We start from the raw sequence: 25533 nt of genomic DNA, 5'->3' as shown, positions 1-25533 counted from the left end.
GTGTGTGTTTTCTTCCTCTGTGATGGTTTGTTTTCCATTATGGACAATAGAAAGGGGCGGTTATGGGACATGAGGCTACCTACTGCGCGTTCCCGTTTCCCTGTCCGCGCTCCCGTCTCTCAAAAGTCTCCAGTTGCTGCGCTGGCATCAGGCGAGCAACGCATCCAACAGTCTCAGAGCTGTCACGTGATTAACCAAAGAACTGTGCTTTGAAAATGTGTATTTAGAAAGAAGTCCTGCGATTATGACTGCTGGTACAGTCTTCGGAACATGGCTGACATGAAGAGAATTTATGTATTTTGTAACGTAGCGCTTTGCAGCGAGTTGGAAAAGTTTTTCTGAAACATGCACACGCAGCAGTGGTTTGCTTTGCAGCAGTTTTAATAGTGGAAGCAGATGTTTGGATCTGTCTTGTCATTGCTGTCCTGGTACGCCTTCATCTGGGTAAGACTTGTAAACGAAAGTGTAAATGAAGCGAAAATGTAATGCAAAATGAATGCACTTGGAAAAGAAAAAGATGCGCAGTTTCATAACTTGTATGCCTGAAGGGTTTAAGTTTGCAAATTCAACTCTATGAGGCAGTGTTTAGTACTTTGTAAAAGATTTATCCAAATGTTTAGAATGAATTTCAAATATTAGAATTACACAAGTTTGCCTAAAAATATGTATTTATGTTTTTGAATGAATCTTTTAAACGAACGAGTCGCTGTTTTGAATTTCGAAGCTCTCAGTTGCAAATAATGACTTGTGTTGTTCGAACTGAACCAGATTTTGTTAATTATTATAAAAGTCAGTTACAAAACTCTTTCAGAGGGTGCTTTAGTAGATTTCTAGACGCTCAACTGGACATTGTTCTTTTTAACGAATAAGTTGACTCAACGATTCAATGGCACATAACAAAAAAAAACCGCCACCTAACGTTACTTACATAACGACATTCATTTACAGATGGAAACGAATCAAATTTTCCAGGAGCAGGCTTTATTATTGGACTGTAGGACAAATGTCTGACCAACATGAGGGGAAATCTTTCAATAATAAGCTCACACAATACTTGGAATTACTCTCAATCATTTTAGAGATGGTTTGAGGATTATTAAGCATTATTTATTTGCTGAAAAAACAACAACAATAGAAACCATCACAGAAATTTTAATGGTTTCCATTAAATACCATTACAAACATTACAAACCATCAACTTTCTTACCATTAAAGCCATTAAAAATGGTTTTCTTAGGCCCGGTTTCACAGAAAGGGCTTAGACTAAGCCAGGATTAGGCCATAGTTCAATTAGGACATTTAAGTAATTTTTATAAACATGCTTAGAAAAAAATCATTACTGGTGTGCATCTTGAGACAAAACAAAGGTACTGATATATTTTAAGATCAGTCAGTGCAAGTTGAAACAGCTCAGACTTACATTTTAGTATAGGACTAGGCTTAAGCCTTGTCTATGAAACCGGGGGATAGTGTTTTTTGTAGTGGCTTTAACAAGCCACAGATAGAGGTCACAGTTACTCGGATGTAAACAAATGCATTGATTGTACAGTTAATGTTCAAGATTCTTGCCCTGGAAATCCTGGTTCAGTTTGTCCAACCAAAAATGCTTTTTCTCACTCTTCTCCTTGATTTGTCATAACTTTTGGCAGTCTGTAGTACTCCAAAATTTGTAAGTTTGGTTCAGTGGCATTGTTTACATTCAGTACCACTTTTATGGCTGATTGATAATGCATAGTGAAAACACTTTATAGAAGATGACCAATTACCAGTAAAACCTACAGGGTCCATTACAATTTCCATTAAAATCTATACAAGTCCCATTATAACCATTAAAACCATTACAATATTTGTGATGGTGTCTATTGTTTTGTTTTGTTTTTTCAGCAGGGTTATTTCTTTAATTTTTAAAAACTGACTGGGAACTTGGAAAGCAACTTTGTTTAGGTATTTTTAGTGGATATCGCTCAGGAAAGAGACACCAGTTTAAGCTATTTCAACAGTATCAACATTTATTTTACTTTGAAGTGCCAGAAAAGGTTGCAAGATTGTCACAGATGTCAGATGTGGATCCTGTTATAAATTGTTTGCGTATCCTGTTTCATAGAAGTATGCAGTCCTGGCTGTTTATGGAACATAACTTTGGTCAAGTAATATCCTGTGTCTCCTGTTCTTTCATGGCATCCAGGATGACTGTGGTAAGTCATACTCAGACGTATCTTACACAATAGGAAATTGATTTTAACGACTTAATAAGAATAAGAATAACTGCAAATTTTATTTAAAATATGTATATTTTGTACTTCTGTGTAGCAGAATCTACTATGGCTGTGAGAAAATCCAAATACTTCAGGAGGAATATGAAACTTCTACTGAATTTCATGGGAAGATAACACTGAAACCTATCACACCATGAGAAGGGTCTACATAAAGGGAGACGTACTTTGCTCCCTGATTCTGCTGGTGCTTCTCTTTCTGCTGTTGTATGCACATCAAAGAATAACGCCCGTATGGGGGACTTTGCACATTGAACAGGGGTCCACCAGCTCAAGAACACTCCTCAGCGGAGAATCAATAGGACACCAAACAAAGCCAATCCCTTCAAAACCTCCAGACATACCTCTTTGCAAACCTGAGGTTCAGGTCAAGCCTAAAGCACAAGGACCATCAAAGGTCAAATCTCAGAAAGCACATAGCAAAACAAAATCTAAATTTCGCCAGCCCTCAACGACAGCAAGTTTGCTACCAACACGTGCTTCCTTTGACTTTGACGATTACCTTCGAAAGAAAGACCAACGGGATTTCAGGCTGCTTATTGATCAACCAACAAAGTGTTCTGGACCAGATGAAGCCCCCTACATGCTGATCGCCATAAAATCAGTAGCAATGGACTTCGACAAACGTCAGGTCGTTCGACGCACATGGGGAAGAGAAAGCGCATCCCAGAAAAACATGAACATCAAGAGAGTTTTTCTTCTCGGTGTGCCTCAAAATCAAACAGCGCTTCCGTTATGGGACAAACTCTTGGGATATGAGAGCCACACATTTAGAGATATACTTCTATGGGACTTTGAAGACACCTTCTTCAACTTGACACTAAAAGAAATCCACTTTCTACAGTGGATCAATGTCAGCTGTCCCAAAGTGAAGTTTATTTTTAAGGGTGATGCGGATGTGTATGTGAACATCGACAATATCCTGGAGATGCTTGAGGGTCAGGAAATCAATAAGGATCTTTTTGTTGGAGACATCATCGTCCATGCGAAACCAATTCGCAGACGCAACAGTAAATACTATGTCCCAGAATTTATTTATGGCCAGGGGATCTACCCATCTTATGCTGGTGGAGGTGGCTTTGTCATGTCAGGACATACCGCATTAAAGCTTCACCTCGCCTGCCAAGAGGTGGAACTCTTCCCCATTGACGATGTCTTTCTAGGCATGTGTCTACTAAGGATCGGCCTTCAGCCGACTCGCCATGAGGGCTTTCGCACTTTTGGAATCGTGAGACCGTCCGCTGCACCGCACCTCCAGGTCTTCGACCCCTGCTTCTACAGAGAGCTGATGGTGGTGCACAGCTTGACGGTCCCACAAATCTGGCTCATGTGGAACCTTCTGCATGACCCTGACCTTCAGTGTCACAGCAGTCAGGATCCCACGGGTTTTCCCTTTCAGTGGAGTGACAAGATCGGGAAGACGGCTAAGAGCAAAGCAAAAGGGAAGAAAAGGAACAACGACTATGGGATGAAAGTGTTTGTGGAACATTAACGCCTAGAAAATGAATGTAGCCAAAAATAAAATTTCTGTCATTAATTACTCACCCTCATGTCACTCCAAACCCGTAAGACCTTCATTCATCTTCGGAACACAATTTAAGATATTTTTGATGAAATCCAAGAGCTTTCTGACCCTGCATAGACAGCAACGCAACTGATGCGTTCAAGGCCCAGAAAGATAGTAAGGACATTGATGAAATAGTCCATGTGACATCAATGGTTCAACCTTAATTTTTATGAAGCTTCGAGAAAACTGAATTTCTGCACAAAGAATACAAAATATCAACTTTATTCAACAATTTCTTCTCTTTACTGTCGGTCTTTGATGCGCGTTTACCTTTCTGGGCCTTGAATGTGGTAATTGCATTGCAGGTTCAGAAAGCTCTCGAATTTCATTAAAAAATCTCAGGTTTGAAACAACATGAGGGTGAGTAATTAATGACAGAATCTTCATTTTTTGGGTTAACTCTCCCAGAAGGCACACAATGCCATAATTTGGTTAAATTTCGGTTGCTAAGTCAAAGCAAATTCAACGTCTAATGTCAGCATTAAATTGATGTGCAATATCAACATCAGCTGACATTAATACTTGTTGTTTTTAGATTGTGTAACCAAAATCCAACGTTAAGTAAACGTCAAATTGATGTCAAATACTGAGGTCAACCTGATTTTCATTTTCTATTAGGTTGTGAGAATGACTTCTTAAATTGTGACATGTTTCATTCAATTGTTTTATTTTAGTTAAATCACAACCACAATTCAACAATTACAACAAAGGAATAAATTAATACAACTTGGCCACAAGTGAAATGAAGGACTGATTTAATAAGTTGTCAGAACTATTCAGAACTACCTGGACCACAAAACCAGTCATAATGGTCAATTTTTTGAAACTGAGATTTATACATCATCTGAAAGCAGAATAAATAAGCTTTCCATTGTATGGTTTGTTAGGATACGATAGTATTTGGCCGAGATACAACTATTTGAAAATCTGGAATCTGCCTTATGCATAATACTAATCAAAAATTAAGTTTTGATATATTTACGGTAGGAAATTTACAAAATATCTTCATGGAACATGATCTTTACTTAAAAATCCGGTAATTTTGACTCCTCCATACTATTTAAGACTGGTTTTGTGGTCCAGGGTCACATTTCTTAATTTGTGGCCACAATATTTTCCCTGCATACACTCTTAAAAATAAAGGTGCTTCACAATGCCATAGAAGAAACTTTTTTGTTAAAATGGTTCCATAAAGAACCTTTAACATCTGAAGAACCTTTCTGTTTCACAAAAGGTTCTTTGTGGCGAAAGAAGGTTCTTCAGATTTAAAAAAAAAAAAGAGATAGTTCTTCTATGGCATCGCTGTGAAGAACCTTTTAAAGCACCTTTATTTTGAAGAGTGTATAATGTGTAAATAATTGTTTGTTTAAGGATGCTGGACTGCTTTTTTCATACAAAAAGAGATCCTCATGATCTTTAATTGTCATACTAAAAAAATTACAAAAAAAGTAGTTTGTGCAACTCATACATTCCGAGTTCTTTGAAGAACACAATAGCTTTGTGTCAAGTCAAGTCAAGATTATTTATACAGCGCTTTTTACAATACAAGTTGTGTCAAAGCAACCTTACAGTATTAAAATAATAATGCAAGAGTTCCATATTGCAACAAAGTCAAATTGGGGAGGACTCATCTGGTTCCCATGGCCTTGTGCCGGTGGCCGTTTAGGGTAGGAGTTCTTTCTTGATGATCTGTCTCTGGGGCTCAACTAGTTGACACGGTATCCGCTGACATTCGGCTGTAGGTGTTGATCCACCATCTGGTCTAGGTTTGGACTGGATCCGGGGGACTGCAGTGACCATCTGATCTGGATACGGACTGGATCTGGTGGCTATGGTGACCTGGGAATAAGAAACAAACAGACTAATATTAATGTAGAGTTCCAAGTTGCCACAAAATCAGATTGGAGAAGACTCATCTGGTTTTCGCTGTCTTGCGTCGATGGCCGTCTAGGTGATGAGGTCTTCACTGATGATCTGTCTCTGGGGCTCATCTAGCTGATGTGGTCTCTGCTGACATTCAGGGCTGTAGAGGATATCTCTGGGTGCTGATGGGCACGGACTAGATCCGGGAGACTGCAGTGACCGTCTGACCTGGATACAGGTGGCTACGGTGACCTCGGAATAAGAAGGAAAGATACTAATATTAGCGTAGATGCCATTCTTCTTCTGATGCAACGAGTACATCAGGTGTTATAGGAAGTGTCCCTGGTTCCGGTTGACCTAAATAATGCAGCCTAACAATCCTAACTTTAATCTAGATTTAAACTGACAAGAGTGTGTCTGCCTCCCGAACAGTGTTAGGTAGATTGTTCCAGAGTTTGGGCGCTAAATGTGAAAAAGATCTGCCGCCCGCAGTTGATTTTGATATTCTAGGTACTATCAAATTGCCGGAATTTTGAGAACGCAGCGGATGTGAGGGACTATAATATGATAAGAGCTATCTCAAGTACTGAAGAGCTAAACCATTGAGGGCTTTATAAGTAATTAGCAAGATTTTGAAATCTATATGATGTTTAATAGGGAGCCAGTGCAGTGTGTGAGATATTTAAGTCATTATTCACTGAAATAGTCTTGACATGCAATATCTGAATTTATCTGAACATTTCAGAATTTGAAAAACATGAGGATGAGTAAATAATGGCAAAATGGTCATTTTGAGGTGAATTATCCATTCCAAAAGGTTTGAAAAATGTAAAAAATGATCTTTGTGAACAAATAATTGCATGGCTGTATCAATTTATTCCTATCTGTAGAATTTAGCAAAATGATAAAGATTTTGTTGTATAAGAATACCAAGGAAATCAGACACATTTTGTATTCACAAAATGTTACGTCATACTGACGTCTCATAGAACTATTACTGTATATATTCTTTATTAGAAAAATGGCACTATTTATCAAACTGAACACTTTTTTTTGTTTGATTAGTGTGCTGTATTGTTTTAGATGATCTGCTGTTTTTTAGATTTAGATAAAACTGAATTAAATGATTGAATTCGGAAAGTAGCCTGCTGTGAACATGAACATACTACTACACTTTGAGCTTGTTTTAAAGTGAATAAAATGTTTTGTAACAAAAAACAAATGACGAGTGCATTCTTTCTCCCCATATTTATTACATCCATTCTTTAAATATTTTTTGTTGAACACACTGTAACAGTTTTAATGAGCAAAATGCTAAATTAGCAGTTTAAAAAATGATAACGCTTTCAGTAGATCCAATGGTCACAGCATTGTTCCACCATTCTGAGCTATTGACAAACATATACCAGACCATTCTGATTTATTATCCATCAACGCAACGATTATTGCTTTAAAAACAAAACAAAAAGAAACAAACAACAACAACAACGAAAAATGGCTGATAATGTTGATCTTCCGCGTACTTGTTTCTTAAATCTACAGAAGTAAAAATATCCGAGATACAAAACACCACGTTGCAATCAATTTAGATACACTTTTTTTTTTTTTTAAATCGAGGATAACTCCCATTTCCAGAAATGGGTTAAATGTACTGAATCCACAAAAATAATAATCACTTTGGAGGATGGGGGAGAACATACAATATAGAGGGATACAATACATAGCATTAATATGCGCATTACACTGTATGGAGGTTGTTCATTTCTAATTACAATCCTCAGGACGATCATTCATTCATTCATTCCGATGCAAAAATAGGAGAAAGTCTGAAGAGGAAACAATACAGCCAAAACCCATTTGATGAAAATTAAGCATTCACTTGCTCCAGGCATTAAAAAAAAAAAAAAAACCATCCACCTGAGATTGGGCAGGCAATCAGCCCATCAGACCACACTCCCTAAATGACACTAAAACAGCGGTTGTGTTATTTCTCATTGACAACGGAGGTTCCAATTGTGCATTTTAATTCTAAACAGTTACGATCTAACCATATTTCACTTAAACTCACCGACGTGGAACTTTAGACCGTTTTCAAAAAGTACAGGTTGTATTTCGATAGAAACACCACAACCTCTTTGTGAGCCTCAAACCATGAAGGGCCACCTATATGTTCTGTCATATTTTTGATTTATTAGGTTTTTTGTACGCTGCATTCAATTAGTTTAATACTTTGAAGCATATTTTCGCTGTGGAATACAAAATAAAAAGGTAATCATAACCTTTTTCTTTAAATTCTTTATTTACACTGCTGTTCAAAAGTTTGGGATCAGTAAAAAGTCTCTTATACTCATCAAGGCTGCATTTATTTAATAAATACAGAAAAAAAAAGTAATATTGTGAAATGTTATTACAGTATAAAATAATGGTTTCTGTTTTAATATACTTAAAATATAATTTATTCCTGTGATGCAAATCTGAACACTACTCAATTCGTAAGTGGTCCTTCAGAAATAATTCTAATATGCTGATTTATTATCAATGTTGGAAACAGTTGTGCTGGCAAAATTTTTATTTTTTTTTGGAACCTGTGATACTTTTTTCAGGATATAAATCTTTTCTAAAGTCTTTGCGATCACTTTTTATCAATTTAACACATTGTTGCTGAATAAGAGTATTAATTTCTAAAAAAAAAAAAAAAAAAAATGAATAAAAACTTTTGAATATAGTGTATATGAGGTTCCAAAAACACATTTAGCAATAACTGATAATAAATCAGCATATTAGAATGATTTATGGAGGATCATGTGACACTGAATACTAGAGTAATGATGCTGAAAATGTAGCTGAAAATTTAGCTTTGATTACAAGAATAAATTACATTTTAATGCATATCAAAATAGAACAATGTTATTTTACACCACAATATTTAACAATATTATTTTTTATTTTATTATTAAAAAAAAAAAAAAAAAAAAAAAACATTACTGATTCCCAACTTTTTAAACAGCAGTGTACATCTCACCATTTTTACTTTTTCCTCCCAATTCTGACGTTTTTTCAGAATTCTGAGAAAAAAGTTATAAAGATATAAAGATATAAACTTAGAATTGCGATTTTTTTTTGGAATTTTAAGATATAAACTTGGAACTACGAGAAAAAAGGTCCAAATTTTAAGATATATGCTCAGAATTGAGAGTAAAGAAAGTCGGAATTTTAAGATATATGCTCAGAATCGCGAGTAAAAAAGGTCCGAATTTTAAAATATAAACTCAAAATTGCTGGGAAAATATAAACTAAGAATTGCAGAAAAAAGTCTAAATTTTAAAATTTAAATTTGGAATTACGAAAAAAAAGGTCAGAATTGTAAGATATAAACTCAGAATTTAGGGTAAAAAAGTCAGAAATGTGAGATATAACCCAGAATTGCGAAAAAGTCGGACTTTTAAGATATAAACCCAGTATTGCGAGAAAAAAGGTCGGAATTTTGAAATATAAGCTCAGAATTGCAAAAAAAAAGTGGAATTTTATGATATAAACTCACGGCTGCGAGAAAAAAAAAAAAGGAATTTTAAGATATAATTCAGAATTGTGAGAAAACAGTCAGAATTTTAAAATATAAACTCAGAATTGCGAGAAAAATGTCAGAATTTTAAGATATAAACTCAGAATTGAAAGAAAAAAGTCAGAATTGTGAGATATAAATTCAGAATTGCGAGAAAAATACGAATTGTGTGATATAAAGTAAGAAAAATCAGAATTTAAGATATAAATTTGGAATTACGAGAATAAAAAAGTCTGAATTTTAAAATACAATCAGAATTGCGAAAAACACAAAAGTGTTACATTTTTTAAATATAAACTCAGAATTGCGAGAAAACAGAATTTTAAGATATGAACTCAGAATTGTGAGAAAAATATCCAGTGTTTATTGCGTTTATTTATATTGTGAGATATAAAACCAGAACTGTGAAAAAAGTTGGAATTTTACGACACAGACTCAGAATTGCGAGACAAAAGGTTGGAATTTTAACATATAAACTCAGAATTGCAAGAAAAAAGTCAGAATTGTGAGATATAAACTCAGAATTGCGATTAAGTCTGATCTTTAAGATATAAACTCAGAACTGGGAGCAAAAAGTCAGAATTTTAAGATATAAACTTTGCGAATTGCGATTAAAGGTCAATTTTATTATTTATTCCGTGGCAGAAACAGGCTTCTTTTACAGCAAACCAGCCCTTCATGAGTTCAATCCTTAAGTCCATTTTTTTTCCTTAGTTCCTCTAATAATCAGGTACATTTTTCGAAAACGAAAGGACTATAACTATCAATTTAGCTTTACATGCTCAGACATACACAAAGCAGTTTTTCAAAACGATTTCATTTACAGAGAAAAAGTCAAGACAGGCTCGGTGGGAGATGAGGCACAATGTTAATAGCAACTTCCTTGCAAATGACAAAGGGCTAAGGGGTAAAAAATATTAAAAACACCACTGACGGCCTTCCAGCGCAGTTAATGAGAAGTCAATGTAACAGAAAGCTAAAAATGCCCGAATGAGCCTGAACCACACACTGCAGAAGCCTGAGGGGAGGTGGGAATGACACCAGAGAACTGGAGCCTGACAGCCATGGGTGGCTACAGCTGCGAATGAACAGTAGTTAGACGTGACCAAACCATCTACTAAAGTTATAACCCTCTCTAGTCACCATTAAAGTCATATGTAGACGACTTCATCTAGGACAACAAAAAGAAAGCCAGAAACGCTTTCAAATGTCAGCAGATCTAATACGGTACCGTTAGACTGATGACTGGAACGATGAAAACTGTGTTATTTACAGATCTATACAGACATTGACATGGCTACAGAAAACACTTCTACTAAATCCGTCAGTAGAAAGCAAGAGAAAGCATTAACTGATCAGGAACTGTATGGATCAAATCAAAAGGGAATGTTCTTTCGATGCGAGTTTAAAATGACAGAGCTAACTTGTTTCTTCTTTGGCTAATGTTTTGGCAATCAGGCGACAGTTAAGACTTTAAGATACTGAAAAAGGTAAAAGAACTTCACTTCTTTGTACTGTGGACAAAGAAAGACGGCGATGGGTGGATGGCTTTGCTCTCCAGTCAGGGTCGCAACTAGCTTTGAAATCCAGATTGCACGTCGTCGTTCCCTTCCCCGCCGTCCTCAGCAATTAAAACGTTCCTCAGTGGACAGGAGACAATTATCAAGTAAATTAGGTGTATTTTAGTGCAAATGTTCAAAACTAATGCGCTCACGAACAACAAAACAATAACAGGATCAACCATCAAGCGGATGTACGGTATTGAAATGGGAGGTAATCTGTGCTGCTGACTTGGTATGAGTTTATGAATCGTTATGTGTGTATGGGAGCCTGCTCATGTGCCACAAAAACATCTTTTTCACAGCACCGGATCCATACTGTGCTAGCTTGTGCTTGGAACCTTGCGGAAATGCATACAAAACACGCTCGTCGTTGAATTAATGCTGTCCTCGTTTGACTTTGCTCTCATCCTCTGCGCGTCGGAAAGCAAATGAATGCGTTTTTGTTAAAGTGTTTAGTGTGCAGAGGAGAAATCGGTTCGATGTTTGCCCTTTGGTGCATCAGGTATGGAGATTTTTAGAAGGTTAGGCAAAAACACAACGCAAATATGTGTGGAAATGGATCACTGTGCATCCACAAGTACTATAACGATGCTGACGTTGATGCATGTCTGGGTTAAAGCTTTGGGGGTGGGATAATTAGCAGGCCGAGGGCAAGAGAAGGAGGAGGAGACCGAATTGGGGCCTCTATTAGGATGTGAAGGGGGAAGGGGGCGAGATCAACTCCAGAGAAACTCCCAGCATGTCTTGCTTTAGCTTGTGTGATGGCAGCAGTGAGTGAAGGCACACTCTACTGGTCAGTTCAGAGGCTCTGCAGGGCTGGACGGGCACCGTGGGGGTGACGGCTTCCTCAGTGGGCACTCGGCTCGGCGCGGACCAGGCTACTTGGACGAGGCGCTCCGTAGAGAGTCACAGAAGCTATGTGGTTATTCTGCATGACCTGTGAACATTGCAACAATTGAGATCCAATGGTTAATTAAATGCTTAGTTGTGGGGTACGTAATATACAGCTGAAGTCAAAAGTTTACACACACCTTGCAGAATCTGCAAAATGTGAATTATTTATGCAAAATAAGAGGCGTCATATAAAATGCATGTTATTTTTTATTTAGTACTGACCTGAATAAGATATTTCACATAAAAATGTGTTTACAAATAGTCTGCAAGTGAAAATAATAGTTGAATTTATAAAAATGACCACGTTCAAAAGTTTACATACACTTGATTCTTAATAGTGTGTTCTTATCTGAATGATCACTTGTTTGTCCAGAACCGTTAAACTGTCCGCTGTTCTTCAGAAAAATCCTTCAGGTCCCACAAATTCTGTGGTTTTTCAGCATTTTTTATGTATTTGAACACTTTCCAATAATGACTGTATGATTTTGAGATCCATCTTTTCACACTGAGGACAACTGAGGGACTCATATGCAACTATTACAGAAGGTTCAAACGCTCACTGATGCTTCAGAAGGAAAAACAATGCATTAAAAAATGCATTGAATACTTTTGAACAGAATGAAGATGTGTACATTTTCTTATTTTGTCTTTTTTTTTTTTTCCATTTTCCATTTTTAAGCTACAGAAGATAGTGTTTCCCAGAAGACAAAAGAAGTTCAATTTACCCTGATCTTCAAATTCAAAAAGTTTTCACCCCTGGCTTTTAATGCATCGGGTTTGCTACTGGAGCATTAGTGAGCGTTTGAACCTTCTGTAATAGCTGCATATGATTCCCCAAGTTGTCCTCAGTGTGAAAAGATGGATCTCAAAATCATACAGTCATTGTTGGAAAGGGTTCAAATACACAAAAATGCTGGAAAATCAAAGAATTTGTGGGACCTGAAGGATTTTTCTAAAGAACAGTGGGCAGTTTAACGGTTCAGGAAAAACAAGGGACTCATAAACAACTATCACTAAACAAAAAAACACAGCTGTGGATCAGTCAGGTAACAACACAGTATTAAGAATCTGAAGTGTATGTAAACTTTTGAACGGGGTCATTTTTTATAAATTCAACTAATATTTTCTCTTGTGGGCTATATGTAAACGTCTTTTATGTGAAATATCTTATTCAGGTCAGTACTAAATAAACAATAACATGCATTTTTTATATGATTCCTCTTATTGTGGTCACGTAATTAACATTTAGCAGATTCTGACTTCAAATTCATCAGTACCATATTGGTTATCTGCCAATATTAGGGGCTTTATTTTAAAAAAATTATTGTCAGGCATAAAATGAAATTTGTGATAGTATTTTCTTAAAAGAAACAGCTTTTTAAACAAGAAGTCGTCTTTATTTTTGTTTTCTTTGCGCACAAAAGGTATTCTCAAAGCTTCATAAACTGATGTCACATGGACTATTTTACAATGTCCTAACTACATTTTTTGTGGAATAGGACTGCAAAATAAAGTGCTACCAGAATTTTAATACCAGTACATTCCTAGTAGAAGCCAAAGATATTTTCACTCAACTGCGAACATAGCACAGCTGCAACAGCTGTGTGAATACCAAATGTATTTTAGTTAAGATATTTATTTTTATTTTAAAAAGCACCTTTTTATACAGGCTGACAGTAAAACAAACAGTACACACACACAGCTGACCCAGTCACATACCTCAAATATCATCCGCTGTAGTCCAAAGCAAAATGTGGAACCAAAAGGGTTGGTGTTGTTTGCAGATGATGACCTGCAGAGCAGTACACAATTAATCAATTAATCAGAGATTATAAACAGGTTTTCATACGCAGAGGTGTCTGTGTGCTGTAATTTGAATTAGACCACAGACTTAAAGGGATAGTGAATGAAAATGACTTACTCACCCTCAAGCTATCCTAGGTGTATATGACTTTCTTCTTTCAGACGTATACAGTCAGAGTTATATTAAAAAATGTAATATAATATCAGTGAATGGCTGTTGAGATTTTGAAGTCCAATAAAGTGCATCCATCTGTCATAAAAAGTACTCCACACAGCTCTGGAGGTTAATAAAGGCTTCTAAAGTGAATTGATGTGTTTGTGTAAAAAAAAAAAAACATATTTAAAACTTTATAAACTGTAATGTCTAGCTTCCTCTAACTGTTGTACATGTGTTCATGGAGAGTGACATTCCAGTGGATGACGTAAGAGAGCAAAACAAAACACTGGTCACGAGTTAGAAGTGCAAAACGAAGATTTGTAAACAAAAATGTCAGAGGATTTCGATATAAGCCAAGAGAAGACTGGTTTTCCTTTGCTGTAAAAAAACCCAGAGCCTACAGAGCATACGACAGTTAGCAGAAGCTAGAGTTTATGATTTATAAAGCTTTATATATGGATATTTTCTTTTATACTAACGAATCAATTCACTTCAGAAGGGCTTTATTAACCCTCAGGAGCTGTGCGGAACACTTTTTATGATGAATGGATGCACGTTTTTGGATTTCAAAATCTCAACACCCATTTGCTGCCATTATAAGGCTTGGCAGACCCAGGACATTTTTTAATATAACTCCAAATGTATTCGTCTGAAAGAAGAAAGTCATACACACCTAGCATGGCTTGAGAGTGACTAAATCATGGGGTTATTTTCATTTCTGGGTAAACTATGCCTTCAAATGAAAAATTGAAACATGCAAATAAAGGCTAGTATAAACTAGTATATAAATAATACTAAACTAACACTGTGACCAAATCTCTACCCATATGGCTCTCACCTGTGTAGCACAACTGGTTTTTCCATGGGGTGTCCTAGCAGCTCCTGAATCTGATCCCACTGAGTGCAAAAGTTGAAAACAATTAGTACTTGCTTAATAACTTTTCTGAATTATTTATCCACACAGTAGTGCATAACATATCATCTAATGCATGTGTATATAATGTGTGTCCATGAACTTACTTTGCTGTAGGTGGTCAGAATGCAGTCCTCACTCTGAGCATCTGCCCCATCTGAAACACAATTTAATGAATGAAACAAACACAAAACACCAATAATCATCTAGTCCAGAGATTGTGATACAGACCTTTTTTAATGATGAGAGGAATCTTGAAATCACACCGATGATATCTGAGATGGGAATAAAGGGCAGTTATTCTGATCCGTTTAAATAAAGTGGAATATGATACTCAAACCACACATTGCTAAACACTGCAAGCATTATGAAATGAAAATCAATATTAAATCAATATTCCCAGACTGCCAATCCTCCAGCATGACCTTCCCAACAGCAGTGACCAATTGAAATTGATATTCAAACAAATATTTACAACACTACAATACATAATACAATGAAAGCAGAGAAATGGGACTCACATGTTGAAGTTGTAATGGCCAGGGTAGTTGGTATGAAGAACAAATTTTTTGACCAGGTGGGTTGTAGAGTCAAACAGTATATCCTGAAAGATATCGAGAAAATAGTTAAATGGTTTTATGTAAACTGAACAAACTAAATCTACACTAACAGCATGATATAGAGTAATATAACTAATAGAGTAATTTAAAAATAATACTCACCACTCCCAGAATATAATAGTTAAAGAAGTAGTCATTACATTTGGACGGGACTTGTTTGTGAGGGGAGGGTGAATGGATCTTCATCTGAGACATATAAAAAAGAAAAAGATATTTCAGGACAAACAGAATGTGCTAGTTTATTTTTGAGAACATAGCTTTGCTCATCTTGAGAATAATGTGCCTTATAAATAGGTTTGGTCATTACCTTATCCTCTGACTTGTAGAAGACCTTATGTGGGGAGCCAAGAGCACTCAAAACATCCTGACAAGAATCTCCAAAGAAGATATTTCTCTCAACGGCTCGCACTTTCGTATCAGCCATAACTCCCGGGCCACATCCTGAGAAAGTAAAACAACACAATGTGAAAAAGCAGTTTTTTGTTTACTATTTCAATATATATTATTACTGGATCATTGGATAAAATTAGTAAATAAATACACTACAAGTCAAAGGATTGGACATTTTAATTAAGATTTTTAATGTTTGTTAAAGAATTCTTTTCTGCTCACCAAGCCTGCATTTATTTGATCCAAAATACAGCAAAAGCAGTAATAATGTGAAATATTTTTACTATTTAAAATAACTGCTTTCTATTTGAATGTATTCTAAAATGTAATTTATTCCTGTGATCAAAGCTAAATTTTCAACATTATTACTCCAGTCTTCAGCGTCACATTATTTTTCTTGAGTACATTTTGTCAGGATTCTTTGATGAATAGAAAGATCCGAAAATCAGCATTTATCTGAAATAACAAGCTTTTGTAACATTATACACTATACAATTCAAAAGCTTGCCGTCTTTTCAGGGAAAGAAATTATAGAAAGTAATACTTTTATTTAGCAAGGAGGCTTTAAATTGATCAAAAGTGATGATAAAGACATTTATAATGTTACAAAAGATTTCTATTTCAGATAAATGCTGTTCTTCTGAACTTTCTATTCATCAAGAAACCTGAAAAAATTCTACTCAGGCGTTTTCAACATATTAATAGTAAATGTTTTTTTGAGCAGCAATTCAGAATCTTAGAATGATTTCTGAAGGATCATGTGACTGGAGAAATGATGCTAAAATTCAGCTTTGAAATCACAGGAATAAATTACATTTTAAAATATATTCAAAAAGAAGTTATTTTAAATAGCAAAAATATTTCAAAATTTGACTGTTTTTGCTGTACTTTTAGCTTAAATGCAGCCTTGGTGAGCAGAATAGACTTCTTTAAATACATAAAAAAAATCTTGCTGTTCAAAAACTTTTGACTGGTAGTGGAAATAATATAAATAAATAAACAAATGAGTAATTCTATAAATAAACAAAGTACAGTAAAATGTTTGGGCTCAGTAAGATGTTTTGTTTTTAAAGTCTCAAAAATGCTTACCAAGGCTGCATTTATTTGATTAATTTAAAATGACTATCTTCTATTGTATGTCATTTAAAAATTACATTTATTCCTGTGATGGCAAAGCTGAATTTTCAGCATCCATTACTCCAGTCTTCAGTGTTACATGTTTTTTTTTTCTTACTGACCCCAAACTTTTAACAGTGGTGTAAATGTCCTTAAAAATCAATAAATGTTAATAATCCGTTTGTTTAATGATACATTAAACAATTAATATTATTTATCAACCATAAAATACTGAATAAAAAGTTGATGTCTATGTATGAAGCCTATGTATGTTGCTATCCTAAAAAAGCATAATACATATTTGCAGTTTATGATTTGCATTGTTATTGTTTTTCTCTGCTGTCTGTGAGCCCTATTAGAACAGACTTGAAATCCATTTTTGGATCGCGGCCCTCCAGGTGAGAACAACTGAACTATACAGTTAAACTTACACAATACTGATTACCTAGAACATTTCCAAGGAATAAACATCTCTGTTAAGATCAATATATTTATGATTATGCCAGCTCTGTGGTTTATGCTATAGTGATAAAATAAACCTATGTTGTTTGTTTATGCCGGTGATGACTAACAATCAAACAATAATCAGCACAAATGTTTATTTATCCCAGAAGCACACATTACTTATTCTGGTTTGCTAAGCATTGCTTAACTTTGGGAATAACATGTCATGACATGCCTTTAAACATGCCAGAATGCCAGAAAACAGGGAACTGTTGCTCTCATCATCTCTCTGTTAACTGCAAATATATGTTCATGAGAATATGACACTCACTGTACTGAGATGTACTTGAGTTAACTATATTCAGCATCGTTATTAATACTTTAAAGGTAATGTTATTAAAATCCATGCTTAAAATGAATTTAGAAACATTGTATAATAATGTCTGACATTAGTTTAATAGATTTGGGCTGCTTGTAATACCTGCGGTGAGCAGACGAAGTTTGAGACCCAGCGGCCCCACCCCATCTCTCAACACCTCCACACTCTCTGCATACACATTTCCAAGGTAACAAGCCAGAGGCATCACCGGAGCCCTGTGAAGAAATATATAATTTACAATGTACGCTGCTTGAGGCAATGCAACCCACGGCACTCTTTAGTGATTAAACTGAACAATCGAAATTAGAGGCTCAAGGTCTCAGACTAAATGGAGATTAATGTACCCCTGGGTCACGTAAAAATTACAAATAGACATAATGACTTTGAACATTAGGGTAGGTAAGTAAACACATCCATGCTCAATTGTATGCAGCTGTAATCATTCATTAGTGGTGATACGGTATCTTACTTACACATGAACACCACAAATATCCAAACACATGCACGGCTCTTACTTGGTTTCTTGAAGGTTGTTTCCAGAGTAAATGTACATCCGTTTGACTGTGGCCCCATGGGGAATCTGCAGGGAGGCCAAGCCATGGGCAAAGTTAGGCTGTCAAGGCAAAACAACTAGGAGTAGAATGTGGTGTCTGTGCAGGTGTCTCTTTTGGTGAAAAGATGCTTAGATCATCATAGTAATGTACTTTAGATTATGTATAATTCATACATGGGTCAGGGGTAAAATTAAAACACTTTTGTTAATTTAAATAAAGCTACAGTGAAATACAAATGTTAGATTAAAATATGTTTGAAGTTGAAATACAATTAACAGCCAAAAGTTTTTTAATGTTCTTTAAAGAAGCCTCTTCTGCTCACCAAGCCTGAATTTATTAGATTCAAAGTACAGCAAACTGTACAGTAAAATGTTAAAATATTTTCACTATTTAAAATAACTGTTTTCTATTTGAATATATTTTAAAATGTAATTTATTTTTTTGATCAAAGCTACATTTTTAGCATCACTACTCCAGTCTTCAGTGTCACATGATCCTTCAGAAATCATTCTAATATGTTGATTTGCAGTTCAAAGTTTCATAATTATTATTATCAATATTTAAAACAGTTGAGTACATTTTTTCAATATTCTTTGATGAATAGAAAGATCCAACAATCAGTATTTATCTGAAATAAAAAGTTTTTGTAACATTACCCACTATACCAGTCATAAGCTTGGAGTCAGTATAATTTTTTTTTTGGGAGGAAAGAAATTAGAGAAATTAATATTTTTAGCAAGAATGCTTTAAATTAATTAAAAGTAATGATAACGACATTTATAATGTTAAAAAAGATTTCTATTTCAGATAAATGCTGCTCTTCTGAGCTTTCTATTCATCAAACAAACCTGAAAAAATTATATACTCCGCTGTTTTCAACATAATAATAAATGAAATGATTTCTGAAGGATTGTGACTGGAGCAATGATGCTGAAAATTCAGAGTAATAAATTACATTTGAAAAAATATTCAAATAGAAAACAGTTATTTTAAATAGTAAAAATATTTGAAAATGTTACTGTTTTTGCTGTACTTTGGATCAAATAAATGCAGGCTTGGTGAGCAGAAGAGACAAACAAACAGCAAAAATCTTACTGTTCAAAAACTTTTGACTGGTGGTGCAAGTTTAAGCTGAAGCAATATAACTAAACTAAAACTAAAACTGAAATAATAAAAAGAAATGTAATTAACTCAAGTAGTAATAAAAAAATAAATAAAAATTTTAAAATGAGCAAAAAAAATTAAGCTAATTTAACATGAATAAATTATAAAAATAATAAACTATAATACTACATAAATAACACTACTTTAACACGGACATAAGTGTCATTTGTGTACATGCAATATTGTTATCTGTATGTATATTATGTACTTCATAAAATAATGAAATACTTCATATTATTATTAATAGTCAAATGTATACTTTGTAAGTAATAAATACCTAAGTTTTAAGTTTACTTTTACTTGACTTAATTACTAATATTAAGGCAGTAGTTTATTTTTCAAAATCATTCTACATAAAGTGCGTAGCTTTATATGTTTTTATTATAAAGCAATCAAATGTAACAAAAGATAAGCCACATTTTTAAAGCAGTGATCAATTTCCTATATGTATATTGTTAGAACAAATACTATGTGAAAGGAAGAGCACACACACTAACAAAAAAGTGGAATAATACCATGGAAATACCATGTTTATACATCATGCCAAATGCAATACCATGGCTATACCTTAATATTCTTTGAAGCTCCATCTAAATACCATGACCATCCATCTATCTAATGGTACACACAGTCACAATACTTTTTTTTCTAAAGTAAAGAGCTCAAAAAAGTCTCACCTCATATTTAGGAGCTTCACTCCAGGAGTCCAGCTGGAAGGAGAAGGAAAGCCCTCGGAAGTTCAGGTGAAAGAGCTGCTCGGCAGCATTGTAGACTGGACAGACAGAAAATTAGGTTTGCAATAAATATACACACACACACAGCAAAAAAAGAGTCTGGAAAAATAACTGACACAGACAAAAAATCGTACCTCCTGGATGAGTAGCGCCAAAAGACTGATCAATCTGCTCAATAGTAGGTGCTATTGCCTGAGAGTTAAAATGTACTCCACTGTAATAAACAGAGGAATGCGTCATTTTACATTTCTGTGGCTGACACAGAAGTTATCAGTAGTTAAGGTAGCATATCAGCATCGGACAAACACAATTGTGACCCTGGACCACAAAAGCAGTGTAAAGTAGAACAGGTGTATTTGTAGCAATAGCAAACAATACATTGTACAGGTCAAAATTATCAATTTTTCTCTTATGCCAAAAACCATTAGGATATTAAGATCACGTTCCTTGAAAATATTTTGTACATTTCCGACCAGAAATATATCAAATCTTAATTTTTGATTAGTAATATGCATTTCTAAGAACTTCATTTAAACAACTTTAAAGCCGATTTTCTTAATATTTTGATTTTTTTGCACTCTGAGATTTCAGATTTTCAAATATTGTTCTATCCTAACAAACCATACATCAATGGAAACCTTATTTATTCAGTGTTCAGATAATGTATACATCCTTTTTGTGGTTTTGTGGTCCAGGGTCAAAAATATAATCCACAACTAGTGTGGCTAAACAAGATGACTTACCAGTATTTCAGTTTCACTTTGCTCAAATCGTACACCTCAATTACCTGCAAAAACAACACTGACTCAGTGGAGATGTATTTGCAACGTACTGTGAGAAATAAACATATTTCAACCCAAAATATCTCTCTCTCACAAACACACGTGTCATTTCTCACCTTCAGTCTCTGATTGCAGGCATCAAACAGCAGTTTAATTCCATCCTGAGTCAAGTTGAGAATGAGGTCGTGGCTGAGTGGCATCTGTTTGAGAGAGAGAAACAGGTAAGATAAGGACACAAATAATCCAAATAATCCATATACTTAATATTGTTCATAGACAATAATAAAGGCAGATTCGTACTTGTTCGCTGTAGAGCACCTGGACATTTTTGATGATTCGGCAGTGTTTTTGTAATATGGAAATGGCCTGGGCCAATGGCATCCCTGGAAACAAATCCAGACAAACAGATCAGTTCACATTAACTTGATGATGAAACAAGTGGCGTAAACAGCTGTACAACTATAAGGTATGTAGTAAAAACATGATAATTACAAGACATAATATGCATAATCATATAGACTAAAACAACAACTTGGCAATGTTTGGAATAACATTATTATTACACGGCATAGCTAAGTCCACCCAAAAGTAACTTGTTTTGAAGTTTAAAGATCGAGTCACACCAAGAAGAATAACAATAACTAACGATAAAATATTAGCGTGAGCATTTCAAGCTTATGAACGATAAAAACACTGAGAGTTAATGAAAATAATATATATTTTAAAGCACTTTTAATCAACCTTTTTCTTCCCGTAAGGGTAGGCGCAGCCATTTGTAAATTTTATGGGTATTTTTTTTATTTTTACCTAAATAAAACAGCTTGTTTTGCTGCTTGATATTGCAAATTGGCGTGTCTTACCATATTATTTTAAGGTATTATCTTAATTAGGAACTAATTACCACTTTACATTGTTATTCTTCTTATTATTTCCCTGTAGCGGCTAATGAACCAGAAGTCTCACCCATAAGCTATCTTCCACGTTGAAGAAAAAGGTGGATAGCATAAATAAGCAAACATAACGTTATCGTCCGTTGATATGAACGTGCCCAAGTAGTAATATTATCTTCAATAGACTCTTTTCTTTGCGGAAGTTTTAACATAATTTACAAAATCATTAACAACTATATAAATTATTAAAACTATATAACCTGATAATTAACTTTAAATATTACTTTTCTTGTGTATTTATGTATTTATTATGTAGGAAGTACATAAACTGTAAAATGTCAATAGCAAATGTGACCCTGGACCACAAAACTAGTCATAAATTGAGATTTATACATCATCTGAATATATTAGCTTTCCATTGATGTATGGTTTGTTAAGATAGGACAATTTTTGGTCGAAACACAACTATTTGAAAATCTGGAATCTGAGGGGGGCAAAAAACTACAGAGAAAATTGCCTTTAAAGTTGTTTAAATGATGTTCTTAGCAATGCATATTACTAATCAAAAATTAGGTTTTGATATATTTACGGTAGGAAATTTACAAAATAACTTAATGGAACATGATCTTTACTTAATATCTAAATGATTTTTGGCATAAAAAAGTCGATCATTTTGACTCACAAATGTCAAAACAAATACATTTAGTCAGTGTGTTTCAATATACTCTTGCTTTGCGATAATAGTGGGTTTCCTTTGAATATTTCTGTATCTTCTCTAGTGAAACAAAATAATTCAGTGAAACAGACCTTTGTCGGGTCAAGTGAACCTCAGATGTGAACGTGTCAAAGAGCATGCAATGCACTTATGAAATCCAGATGTCAACAGACTACAATGTCAAAATATTGCTGTTCATTTTCAAATGCTCTAGCATTATATTTCAACATGCAATTGGCTTCAGCTGTTGTACTGATCTCACACTCACCTAATGCGAATTCCCATTGTTCATTTCCCAAAGATCGCTCAGGAACGACCTCCAGATCCAGCATTGGCGGGGAGAAATTGGGGATATCAACGAGGATCTCTGACTGTGCCAGATCTGAGTCTTCCCTCTCGAAATATCTTGAATAATCCACCGTTAAATCGCCAAACAAGTCCAAATATAGCGAAGTGGTGTGTTTAACAAGCTCCCACACACTTTAAACACAGTTTGAGTGACAGACGACACCCCTGACGTCAGATATGTCAAAACACAAGTGATGCAATCCAGCTATCAACGCATTCCACTGTCACCATGCTTATAAATAACACTAGAAAACGAATAACAGATACACATTTATAAAAAGGTCAATATGACGAAGCTTAAATAAATTAAACAAGTAAACGGTATGTCAGTCACAGCAAGCTGATGTCAAGAAGGAATAACTGGTTACAGGTAGCTGTTTTATCAACTTCCATAAACGTGAATTAATTTAACACGTTATTTATCTTATATGTAATATAAAGGCGAATAAAGTATATAACTACTGTCTGTTTTAAAAACGAAAACATAAAAACAAACACTTTGATCTGACCTTTTACTCACTCCTGAATCGCATAAAACACACAGCTACTGATTATTACACTGAACGAATTGCATTTCGTGTCCAGCCAGTTACATTACATGTATTTACGCTATTTATGGCAAAGACCGCAGGCCGAGATAAGTCAACATAAACACATCAGACTATCAGTGACTCGCACGAGCCTCGCCTGGCGTTGTTTTCTTTCTTTCCGATGATTTAACAGCAAGCAAACAGATCTCCACTTAAGACTATCATCTGTTCATAATAACGCGGATTTCTCCGGGTTTCGTCGTTTCGGTTGTTGGAGATGGCGCAGTGTTACATGCAGCTTTATTTTCCGGTGTCTTTGACGTGTAAGATTTGCTTAAGATGATAAAGAAAGAGCCCCTCCGTGCCAAAAGCAACTTCCATCCAAAACACCATGATCAGCTGATAATTCAACTTCCTATGCGAACGAGATAGCACTTCCTGGCGGCAGTTTTCAAAATAAAAGTCGAAAAGCGAGCGGAGTCCGTAAACAACAATAGGTAAAATTCAAGGGTTCACACATAGCCAAACGTAACAAGATGCTAAAAAATAAATGAACTAAAATAACATAAAGGAAGTAAATAAATAAAATGATTAATAAACTGAACAAATAGGCTTAAAGATAAAGAAAACGGGATACAAAAACCACATGCGTAAAATCTCTTTAAATTATAAACAAATAAACTCAAATGAGAGCAAACAGTCCTTTTTTATTTATTCATAGAGTGTTTTCACGACGCGTCATCAATCGGTCATATTGGCGGCAAAGAACGTAAACAAAGCCACTGAACAGAACGAAACTCGGATATTTCGGGCAATATTGCTGCTGAAAAAGGTCCGTTATTGTTATGTTTTGGGTTGTACTAATCGGTCAGACCGGGAAAAACATTTGGAGTACTACAGACTGCCAAAAGTTAAAACAAATCAAGGAGAAGAGTGCAAAAAACTGAGGAACAAAAGGCGTTTGTGTTTGGCCAAACTAAACCTGGATTTCCAGGGCAACATTCATGTTTGTTCTTATCATTTCCGGTCAGGTAGGTGAAATATTAGGCTGATATCTTAATTAATACTGCTTGTATGTATCTTTACCACATATTAACTTTAGTTTGTCAAAATATTACACCCTTTCCTGCTTATTAAGTCCGTCTCTATATGATTTAGTAGTTTCCACACGTTTTTTCCATGGTTTAGAGTGACAACATAAATTAGCAGAACAAGGTGCAATCCATTGCTGTTGTTTACATCCGAGTATCTCCAACATGACCGCGTATCCGAGGCTTTCAGGGATAGAAGTGAGGTGTTTTGGATTGCACTGTTGTTAAAAAAAACCCAAACAATTACAATAGACTTTCAAAAACTCCATAAAACAATGCTTGTCATTTTTTTTTTATTAACGCTACTAGTTGTAAGTTATTTTTACAATTTGTAATGTTTTTTTTTTAAAGAAGTCTCTTCTCCTAACCAAGCCTGCATTTATTTGATCCAAAGTACAGCAAAAACAGTAACATTTTGAAACATTTTTACTATTTAAAATAACTGGTTTCTACTTGAATATGTTTTAAAATGTAATTTATTCCTGTGGTTTCAAAGCTGAATTTTTAGCATCATTACTCCGGTCTTTAGTGTCACATGCTCCTTCAGAAATCTGATTTGAAAAAAAAAAAAAAAAAAGCAGAATGGTTCAGGTTTCTTTGACAAATAGAAAGTTTAGGGCCCGTATTCACAAAACATTTTATCTTACCACTAAGAGTTCTCCTAAATAGCAGTAAAAGTTTTTAGCTAAGAGTTTTTCACTTAAAACCTATTAACAAAGCTGCTGAGACAAATATTTACTAAGGAATAGAGAGAAGTCTTAAGCTAAGAGTAAGGGCGGGGTTGACCTCATTGCTATAGATGATGTCAGCATGCCTATTGCACACAGTGATTGGCTAAGAGGAAAGGGGTCTCTGTCAGAGATTTGTTCATAGAAATATTGTAGAGTGAAATGTAATGTTGCCACATTCAAATAAAGATTTTAAAATGCAGGCTAAGTGTCATTAATTAAACAAGTATATGTTTAGCTGATTGTCAGCCTTTTACATGTTACAATTAGCTGATATGCATATAAACAACCTTTTTATTAACAGAATAGAATAATCAAAACTAATAAAACCAAACTGGACACAAGAACAGCTGTAACTTCTTGCCCAACTTGTTAATGAAAACAAGCATATAATCAAAGGAAAATTTGGAGTTGGGATAACCTCCAAAACCAAAAAAGTTGTGTGGGAAAACGT

The 25533-nt window shown here is 34.8% G+C and overlaps 2 protein-coding genes across 3 annotated transcripts; one reads left to right on the top strand and one right to left on the bottom strand.

Annotated features, from left to right (window-relative positions):
* The first annotated feature begins 65 nt into the window (after positions 1-65).
* LOC141289470 (UDP-GlcNAc:betaGal beta-1,3-N-acetylglucosaminyltransferase 9-like) lies at positions 66-6911 on the top strand. Of its 2 annotated transcripts, none has more exons than XM_073821572.1 (3): positions 66-444; positions 2105-2195; positions 2314-6911. In XM_073821572.1, the coding sequence occupies exon 3, from the start codon at positions 2410-2412 to the stop codon at positions 3763-3765; it is 1356 nt and encodes a 451-aa protein (XP_073677673.1). In that variant the 5' UTR covers positions 66-444; positions 2105-2195; positions 2314-2409; the 3' UTR covers positions 3766-6911. The 2 variants fall into 2 exon arrangements, with proteins under 2 accessions (XP_073677673.1, XP_073677672.1); XM_073821571.1 differs by having other exon boundaries at positions 2311-6911.
* Positions 6912-9606: 2695 nt separating this feature from the next.
* On the bottom strand, positions 9607-23634 carry LOC141289795 (phagosome assembly factor 1). The gene is made up of 16 exons (XM_073821985.1): positions 22651-23634; positions 21078-21160; positions 20894-20977; positions 20739-20782; positions 20130-20209; positions 19939-20033; positions 18059-18123; positions 17646-17758; positions 15522-15655; positions 15317-15400; positions 15116-15198; positions 14826-14869; positions 14702-14751; positions 14520-14578; positions 13441-13513; positions 9607-11764 (listed from the first exon to the last, which is right to left on the bottom strand). Exons 1-16 carry the CDS (start codon positions 22712-22714, stop codon positions 11675-11677), a joined length of 1245 nt encoding a protein of 414 aa, XP_073678086.1. The 5' UTR covers positions 22715-23634; the 3' UTR covers positions 9607-11674.
* Between the last annotated feature and the right edge of the window lie 1899 nt (positions 23635-25533).

This window comes from Garra rufa, chromosome 17 (assembly GCF_049309525.1).
Source record: "Garra rufa chromosome 17, GarRuf1.0, whole genome shotgun sequence".
NCBI classification, from domain to species: domain Eukaryota; kingdom Metazoa; phylum Chordata; class Actinopteri; order Cypriniformes; family Cyprinidae; genus Garra; species Garra rufa.
This window is presented reverse-complemented; position numbering and strand designations above follow the sequence as displayed.